Source organism: Henckelia pumila, chromosome 1 (assembly GCF_033568475.1).
Source record: "Henckelia pumila isolate YLH828 chromosome 1, ASM3356847v2, whole genome shotgun sequence".
Classification (NCBI taxonomy): Eukaryota; Viridiplantae; Streptophyta; class Magnoliopsida; order Lamiales; family Gesneriaceae; genus Henckelia; species Henckelia pumila.
The window spans coordinates 130,290,172-130,300,768 of record NC_133120.1 but is presented as its reverse complement, the minus strand read 5'-3'; the positions used below and the strand labels follow the sequence as shown (position 1 = coordinate 130,300,768).

The following is a 10,597-nucleotide window of genomic DNA, read 5'->3' as shown; positions in this document are numbered from 1 at the left end:
TATGGGCATTCTGTTGAATTTCAAAAACTAAACTGCATTGTTAAAGATGCCTCGGTTAACATTATTTTGACAGGAAACAGATATGGAAACACATATAAAGTATGATGGAATATTCAGTCTAGCAAACCAGTTTGCCTCGTAGCTTCAAATTCTAAGAGCAACTGGATTTGGCACAAGCGACTGAATCATCTTAACATCAAATCAATTGCCAGTCTGAGTAAGCTCGAGCTAATAACAGGCCTGCCTAAAATTGATTTTTCCAAAGACAAAGTTTGCTCAACTTGTCAATTTGGGAAGAAAATTAGGTCATCTTTTAAAAACAAAGGTTTTAACTCATCTTCCCGTTGCTTGGAATTATTGCACATGGACTTATTTGGTCCAATTTCAGTAACAAGTTTAGGGGGAATGAAGTATACTCTTGTCATTATTGATGACTACTCACGCTTTACTTGATTCATTTTCTTAAAATAAAAAGATCAAACTGCTTCTCAACTAATTAAGATTTTTAAAAGACTTTTTAACGAAAGATCAAGTAAGATTGACAGAATCAGGAGTGACAGAGGAACTGAATTTGTCAATCAAACTTTATCTTCCTTTTTAGAGCATTATGGAATCAAACATGAATTCTCAGCAGCTAGAACATCACAGCAAAATGGTGTTGCATAAAGGAGAAATCGTACTCTTAAAGTAGCTGCAAGAACCATGTTAGCTGACTCCAAAATTTCTCAAAGGTTTTGGGCAGAAGCTATGAACACTTCTTGCTACACTCAGAACAGATCAATGATATGCAAGAAATGTTTTAAAACCCCATATGAGATCTGGAATGGCAGGCAACCTAATGTATCATATTTTAAGATTTTTGGGAGTAAATGCTTCATCCACATCAATGGTAAAAGTCATCTGACTGCATTTGATGCAAAGTCAGATGAGGGTATATTCCTAAGATACTCCTTAATCAGCAAAGCATATAGAGTCTTCAACAAAAGAACTCTAAATGTTGAAGAATCAATTCATGTTATTTTTGATGAAAATTTAACCTATGATGTTGCAACTAATACTCATCAACTCTCAAATCTATTTCAGGAAATAAAATTAAACAATAATAATCAGGATGAGAGTAAAGACGAAGTTTCACCACCTACAATAACACTTCAATCTCCTGAACCGGAACTAGTGGACCTAGTAGTTGAGGATTGTAACATTGCTCAACCAGTTGATGATCATCAAACCCACACAGTTGAGAATATTGAAGAGCAGCATCATGAGACTCAAGAACATTACCCTCACTTTGAATAAACAGAAGTTAATCAAGACAACATGATTAATCAAGATTCAGAAGCACAAGTGATCAGTGGACATCATCCTAATACTAGACTTAAATGGTCCAAAAATCATCCATTCAGTTCGGTGATAGGTAATCCTACGGCACCACTAAGGACTCGAGGGCAAATGATTAAAGAACTTCTTCATGCAGCCTTTATATCCCAAGAAGAGCCAAAGAAAATTGAAGATGCGTTGGCTGACAGTTGTTGGATAGAGGCCATGCAAGAAGTGTTAAATCAGTTTACTAGAAACGCAGTCTGGGATCTTGTTCCTAGACCAACACATCAATCAGTTATTGGCACTCGATGGGTCTTTAGAAACAAGCTTAATGAAGAAGGAACTATGGTTAGAAATAAGGCAAGACTAGTAGCTCAAGGATACAGGCAAGAAGAAGGAATTGACTATGACGAAACTTATGCACCAGTAGCTAGACTGGAAACCATAAGAATATTCCTTGCGTATGCATCATTCAAAAACTTCAAAGTTTATCAAATGGATGTTAAAAGTGCCTTTTTGAATGTAAAACTTCAAGAAGAAGTGTTTGTTGAACAACCACCAGGGTTCACAAATCATCAATTCCCAGATCATGTGTATCATTTAAACAAAGCTCTTTATGGACTAAAAAAGGCTCCTCGAGCTTGGTATGACACCTTAACTAAATTTTTTCTTGAACACGAATTTGCAATAGGCACAGTTGATAAGACTTTATTCAAATTCACTAAAGGTGACCATACCTTATTAGTTCAAATATATGTTGATGACATTATCTTTGGGTCAACTAACCCCAAACTGTGCACTAGATTTTCAAAGTTAATGCAGGAAAAATTCGAGATGAGCATGATGAGCGAACTGAATTTCTTTCTTGGATTACAAGTTCGTCAAATGGAAAATGGGACATTTATAAGTCAAACCAAGTATACCAAAGAACTGATCAAAAAGTTTGGTATGGAAAACTGCACAGTTGCCACAACTCCCATGGGTGCATCAATTAAGCTTGACAAAGATGAAGGGGGAATATCAGTTGATGCAACAATGTATCGATGTCTAATAGGGTCATTACTTTATTTAACAGCCAGTAGACCTGACATTGTTTTTGCAGTTTGCTTATGTGCCATATTTCAGTCAAATCCCAAGCAGTCTCACTTCATAGCTGGTAAAAGGATACTAAGGTATCTTAAAGGGACTCAAGATGTTGGTCTATGGTATGCTAAGCATAACTCCTTCAATCTAGTTGGCTACTCGGATGCTGATTATGCTGGATGTAAACTGGACAGAAAAAGTACAAGTGGATCATGTCAATTCCTTGGGGAGAGACTGATATCATGGTGTAGTAAGAAGCAAACATCTATTGCAACCTCTACAACTGAAGCTGAATACTTAGCTGCAGGAAGTTGTTGTGCTCAACTGCTTTGGATTCAACAACAGTTGATGGATTATGGAATTGAAGAACAGGAGTCACCAATTTTCTGTGATAACACCAGCACAATTGCAATTACCTACAACCCCATTCTTCATTCAAGGACAAAACATATCAAAGTTAGACATCATTACATTCGAGATCACGCACTTAAGAAGAATATCTGACTGGAGCACATTTCAACAGAGCAACAAACTGCAGAAATCTTCACCAAACCACTCCCAGAGTCTAAGTTTTCTTACTTTTGAAATATTTTAGGACTTATTGAATTAAATTAGAATTAGTTTATCCATTGCAAAAAGTCCAAACAGTTTAGCATGACCTAAACTGAATTCTTCGCAAAAACATTCAACTGACTTTCCATTGATATTTTATTATAATTGTTTAAAGATACGATAAGTCTCCTCCCTTCTGCTTAAGAAGATATAAGCATACATTAAGGGGGAATGATAAATAATTCTTTTGTAAGTTATACTTTGGGTTTGTAACAAACATAAAAAATATAAACATCAAACACATTAAAATAAAATAGCATATTTCATTAATAAACCCCATTTACAAGATCTATTTCGATTTCCACAGCCATTTTCCAAAGACAAAGATGCTCCTCCAGTGGGCCATCTTCCACTTCTTCCAGGCCATGAAAAAGGGTCACTACCCTTAACTCCTTCTTCAAGAGCAGGAGTTGTATGCCCTCACGACCAAGGACATACGCACGGTCGTTTATATTTCTCCAAAGGACGCACCTCCTCAGGATCAAGTGCCTCTGGACCCCTAAACTGCATCTGGATCAGCTTGACTCGTAAACAAGCAATCTTCCCCTCGATGAAATCTTCATGAGCAGCTCTCCAACTCTCCATTTCTTTTACTTAACTTAGTGTTTACTTGCACCTCTTGAGTATTTTTTTTATATATAGACTAACAGCCCAGATATCGAAGAGTTTCTAGCTTTTATTACATTTAAAATATGAAGAATATCAAAAGTCTCTTACGTATAACTTTCACAAAATAAGGCACTGTTTATGACAAAAAATCTTTGAAATTTGATTGCATGTAATCATTATCTGATAACATGGATTTTCGTGCTTACTATCTTAGTTTACTTTTGTTTACTTAGTAGTTGCATCGACACAGTTTAGGTAAAACAATTTATGCACAAAACTCAGTTTAAATAAAAACTTCGTTCATTAATACTTGAAATTGATAGGATACAATCATACACTTTTTATTTCCCTCATCTTAAGGAATATCTCATAACTCCAGTCAGTCACCCATGCTCGAAGAGGAGCAACTGAAGGGTCCATTAGCTCATCAGTTGCAATACGAACCAATGTGATGTATTCCTTACTAAGCATCATATAGAGAACATTTTTCTCCTTAAAAATGTCTCTGGGCTCAAATGTATCCAGTGCTATCATGTAGTACATCGCCCTCTGAGCTATCTCCTGTGCATCCTCATACTTCCTCGGAGGAAACTGAGAATGATGATACATGTGAAGCTCCTCTATCTTCAACCAAACCTTCATCACCTTTTCAAATACTCTCTCGTCGATCTTTTTCTTTTCAATCTCAAAGTAACTCTCTCGACATGCCTCACAAGCCAAATAAGACCTCTGACCAAAACCAAACAAGGGCACAATGTTACTCATATCCCTTAGCTCAACTTAATCGGATAAACTTTTATACTTCATTTTTTCTGCAAACACGTAGTACTTATAAAAAGAAATTTGTGTACTATTTCCCGCCTTACTGTACGATGTAATTTGAATTTTAAATTACTTTGTGAGACACGTCATACTTGTGTCGTATTGACCAAGTCATCAAAAAATACTACAATTCATTATGTCATAAACCCTAAATCAATCTTTAACTTCTCTTATGATTGCCTCATCGATTCACAGGAACCATTTCGAATGGCTACTTCATCTGCAGTTTACGTTCTCAATGCTCTCGCGGTTGATTTTGAGTCTCTATATGGAATGGATAAACCAGGGATATCCAAAGTTTGCACTGCTCTGGAACAATCTGGACTTCGGCCTTTTCTGGATATCAAAAGTTTGAACTTATATCAAACGGACTTGCTGTCATTATATCACAATTGCACACTTCAGGATAATGGCATACTGTAACTATCTCTTGGCGGACACTCCATTCAAATCAGTGAAGAATTTTTCGCCAACACCTTCAGTTTACCTACCTCAGGTAATACTGACTTCAATATTATATCGAATACTGATATAAATGAGATGCAAAGCACATTTTCTGGTTCAAGTCAACCAATTTCTCTGTTTGGATTCAAAGGAGACTTAAAGCATGAATATCAAATGTTGGCTGATATTGTGGCCAAAAGTATTTTGGCAAAAGGAGGGTCCTTTGCCAAACTAACCGTTGGAAAGTTCAAAGTAATGACTGCCATCATGAAAGGTGTGAAGATCAACTAGATTAATATCCTCTTTAACATATTTTTTCAAATGATGACACCTACCAAGCAATCCTCGGGATATATATTACAAGCTAGTCAACTTCTTGAAACTCTTGGAATTACTCTTCAAGCACCTTCTCAATTGCATAAGCTTAGAGTTCTAAATGTTGAGTATCTAGCAAATTTTTAGTACAGAGAATCAACTGACTTGACTACTGCGAAGACACAGAAGACACCTACAAAGAAGTCAACGAAAAAGAAAAGAAATCTTGTTATTCATGACAATGATGAAACTAATAGTGAAGAAGTAGTTAAGCTGCCTCAAACCAAGCGTACAAGAACTCTTAAAACCAAAGCTTTCACATCCCTATCTAAACTGATCATTTCTTTCCTAAACCAGCTAAAATGACATCAACTGAAGATGCACATCTAGTTGATAAAACAGCTGAGGAGTTAAAAACCAAAACTGATCCGAAGGGAAAGCAACCTATGATGGTTGAACCACTACAGAGTCTTCAACCATCTTTAGAAACTCCAACACATGAAGACTTAGGAAAGGAATTTAAGACTCAGAAAGCCTCTCTGCAAGATATCTCACAAATTGTAGTCCTACCTCCAGCAATCCCAATTGGTGGTTTATCTTCAAAACAAATTGTTGAATATACTCACTCAGGATTGGACTTAGTAGCAGGAAGCTCTCAAATAGCATCCTCCTTAGATCCTGACAGACCATCCAATGCCATTCAACTACAAATTGATTTTACCATGGATGAGGTACTTGAATATGCTGAGAAGCGTACTGCTGAAATATTTGATACTTGGCACCAATACAGGACATCTACTCTGGCCAGGCATCTCACCAAAAAGAATGAGCTGTCAAAATTTGTCAAACTTGAAGAAATTGTACTGCGAGTTGTCAAGACTGCTAACATTCAAAATGCATTGATAAGAAGAAAGTGCTTCTATGATCTCTTAAGGATAAAGAAACTGGGGGAAATTGTTGATGATTTTCAAAGCAATTACGATCCACGTGCTAGAACTTCTTATGAAGACATAGCCATATTTACTCAATTGCAAACTGATCTCATCAATATTCAAACAGAAGTAAAATTCTGGGAGACGGATCAAACTTTGGAAATTCCAGATGCCTTTGTTTGGAAGAAACACAAATCACACTCGTCATCCAAATCCAAACACAAGAAAAGCAAGAAAAATCATACTTCCACGGAATCCTCCACCCAGTCAATTGATAAGGTATTTGAAGAACTTCAAAGAGAAACTTCAGTTGATCCCAAACCAACCGATACAGTCATTGAGCAGCAATTACACATTTCAGCAACTGAAAATACTTTACCCAAGCTTCAACTCATGAACATTGATGAAGTCATCTCTCATATTGATGCTAAGAATCATTCAACTTCTGTATTCACAACACAATCTATGGAGGAAGTTGTGCCTCCGTTGTCTCACCAAGAAGAACCGGAAGAACCTCACTCAGTCACCATGGACATTCAATCCTCTCCACATCTTGATCAAGCAGATGAAACATTCACACTATCTCAGAAGGAAATCTCAGAACCATTCTTGTCTCAAGAAGTTGAGATACCCTTCTCAATTCCCACCGAACAAATTCTAACAGAATCCAAGGAAGTCTCTCAAACGTTGGAAATCCCATCCCAACTTGATGACACACCTGCTCCAACCAAGACTGTTGCTGAAGAAGCATCTCCAAAAGTCCCCTCAACTGATGATTCTTTAGTCCCACCAATTCTTCTTGAAGATAAAGAGCTGCAAGAACAAATGAATGAATCATCCCCACATGAACAAATCATCAATGATTCATCTCCTCCTTCCAAAGCTATTGAAACTGAGACTCTACCTCATACTCTGGCAATGATTGTTCATACCACTCCTGAATCATCAAGTCATCAGGACAAAGGGAAAGAAAAAGTTGACATGATCACAGTTACACCTTCATCACCTCCTAAAGGACAGAAGCAAGATTTTACCAAAGAATATTTCTCATTTACTGACAAATGACTCTCATCTCCAACTTCCACGACTGAAGATGATTGGTATCATACACTTACTCAGATTGAAAATTCAGTCTATGCCATGTCCAAGACTGTCACTAGTCTCAAAGAAAATCAACAAACAACAAACAGCAACATCTCTTTTTTGAGACAATCAATGAATGCTCAGCTCAGTAAACTTCAAGAAAAGTTTGCACTACTGGATAAAATCCTTGTGGATTCAAATCAACTGACTAGATCTCTATCTCAAATGCAAAACTCTCATCAATCTTTGGAGACAAAAGTTGACAGCTTAAATGGATTTGTTCAGACCTTTCACAATTCAGTTCAATCCAATTTTCAAGGAATTTCTCGACAAATCAACACTCTGACAACTTTATCTCAGACTATTCTGCGAAATCAACATGAAGCTCAAGCTCTAAAGCACAGTACCTCAGCAACTCATCAACAAACTCGTAGTTCGTCATTTCATAGATCCTCTTCTGATCGAAGATAGGTTATCTGTTGTCACAGCAAGATTATTATATTATCTACTATTGTATCCCTCCTCCCTGCTTTATGCTGATCACTTTATCAAAAAGGGGGAAGTTCGTTATTGAAACTAAATTTGCATAACAATGAATATCAGCTTATCATGATGACAATACATATCAGTTTATCATATTGCCATGTTTTGATAAACACCAAAAAGGGGGAAATTGTTGGGAAATTTAGTTTTGGTATTTACAAAAGAAAGCCAAACTACTTGAGCAACTATAAAAAAGTACTAAAGTGATATTCAGGAAATGATGACGTCTCTATGACCAACAGATATAGTTTACGTTGCCAAACGTAGTTTATCTCGCTAAACTAATTCCATCAGTTTACCCTTGCCAAACTAATTTCTTCAAGGGTATAAAGCAGTTTATCTCGCTAAACTGATTCCATCAGTTTACCCTTGCCCAGCTGATTGCTTCAAGGATACAAAGCAGTTTATCTCACTAAACTGATTCCATCAGTTTCACAACAGTTTACTACCGTATTATTTCCGGATAAGATCATCCGTACTCCCTGACATCTCTGCAGAAGGTAGTGCCGCGACCCAAAGGGAATGTTAGCTCCTGAATTCGTTGATGATAGTGACAATTCCAACGGGAATAATTCAAAATCTTATCAGAAGGACAATTTGAATTTATGACCGTTGGTAATACAAAGAGTATAAATAGAGATCTTGATCTACCACACAAACCACGGACGTTCCAAAAACTCTGCCATTTTTGCAAGAACACAAAAAGCTTATTACGCTCAAAGAATTGATCAAGGAGCTCGAAAGCACAAACACTCAAAGAAGCATACAGATCATTGAAGGATCAATCGTTGTGCTAAAATATTTTGAGTTGTATACTTTTCTTTGTACTATCAGTCTAGGACTGAAATAAAAGTGTTATACTAGGAGTTCTTGTTTAGGCAGTGTCTAAGTCCTAAACTAGATTGGGTTTGTGCAAATCACTTGTATAAATCAAAGTCTTCTAGTGATATCCTTCCGAGGTGGAAGAAGGAGTGACGTAGGAGTGTTTGAAATCTTCGAACATCCATAAACAACTTCGTGTGTCAGTTCAGTTTACTCACCATATTACCACACACTTTAAACTGACATTTACTCAGTGCTTTCAAATCTGCAGTTTGACATATTTCCGCACTTATTTAGTTTGTCAAACTGCATTCGACACTAAGATAATCCTCGAACTCGTTCATTAAAAAGATCAAGTTCAATATATTCTTGTAAACTCCTTGAAAGTATATTCACTCCCCCCTTTCTAGACTTTCAACCGATCCTGACACTTATTGTTCATACAACAAGGCGTAAATCGATCCATTTTCCCAGAATCATGGGTGCTGAAAATTGCAAGAAAGCCTGAGATATTCTAAAAATGGAATTTCAAGGGTCCGAGAAAGTAATCTTCATCAAGCTTCAATCTTTATGGAGAGATTTTGATAATTTAGCCATGAAAGATAATGAGGATATCCGCACATTTATTTCACGTGTATTTGAAATAATCAATAAAATAAAAAGTTATGGAGATACCATTGAAGACAAGAAAATTGTTGAAAAAGTCATGCGGAGCTTGCCACAAAAATTTGAACATGTTGTGGCTGCAATTGAAGAATCAAAAGATTTTTCAAAACTCACGATGGTGGAGTTGATGGGTTCTTTAGAAGCCCATGAAAAAAGGATGAGTAAATTCGTTGGACCTTCCATTGAGCAAGCCTTTGAGTTCAAGTTCAAAATAGCGGAGAAGAAAAAATATGAAGGTGGAGAAATAAGAACATCCCAACAATTTCAACAAAAAAGATGATACAAAAATTACCAATAGCGTGGACGAGGAAGAGGAAAATCACTCTTCAACAACAGTCAAAGAGGCAGTGGTAATATCAATTCTAACTCTTCGTGTTTTATTTGCAAGAAACCGGGTTATGAATCAAATAATTGTTGGGATATATGCAAAACTTGTAAAATTCCAAACCACTCTTATAAATATTGTTGGCACATACAAAAAAATGAAGGAAACGAAGCCAACTTCACGAAGGAGAACGATAAAAAAAATATGTTTTATTCATGTATGAACATGACCAATAACTCCTTCACTATGTGGTACTTGGATAGTGGTTGCAGTAATCACGCATAACAGGGCACAAGGATTACTTCATCAAATTTGATGAAAGTTTCTCATCGAAAATTAATATGGGAGACGAAAAATTATAACCTGTTGAAGGAAAAGGAACTGTAGCTGTGAGAACAAAGGGATGTAACACAAAATTTATTGAAAATGTCCTATATGTCCCTGATCTTACTTCAAATTTAATGAGTGTTGGACAATTAATTCAAAATGATTACTCGGTTAATTTTGAAAAATGTGAATGTAAAATAAGGGACAAAGATAAGAAACTGATCGCAAAAATTAAAATGACTCCGAACAAAGTATTTCCGTTGACAATGCTACTGGACAATAATATCTCATTATATGTTGAAAAATCTGAAGAATCACTTTTGTGGCATTTGAGATATGGACATTTGAACTACCATGGACTGAGACTGCTGATTCAAAAAAAAACATGGTAATTGGACTCCCTGATATTGAACTTTTGGACCAAACATGTGAATGATGTATATATGGTAAAATGCACCGATTACCTTTTTCTAAGATTGCTTGGAGAGCAAGACAACCACTTGAACTGATACATGCGGACATTTGTGGACCAACAAGGACATCATCATTTTAAAAAAAAATATTTTCTTCTTTTTGTTGATGATTTTAGCATGATGATGTGGGTGTATTTCTTGGAGCAAAAAACAGAAGCTTTTGCAGTATTTGTCCGGTTCAAGAAGATGGTTGAAAGAGAGAGCAATCTTCAGCTCAAAAC

The 10,597-nt window shown here is 36.3% G+C and overlaps 1 protein-coding gene across 1 annotated transcript; it reads left to right on the top strand.

Annotated features, from left to right (window-relative positions):
• Nucleotides 1–2,154: 2,154 nt before the first annotated feature.
• On the top strand, nt 2,155–2,907 carry LOC140873996 (secreted RxLR effector protein 161-like). The gene has a single exon (XM_073277278.1). The coding sequence runs from the start codon at nt 2,155–2,157 to the stop codon at nt 2,905–2,907; it is 753 nt and encodes a 250-aa protein (XP_073133379.1).
• The last annotated feature ends 7,690 nt before the right edge of the window (nt 2,908–10,597 follow it).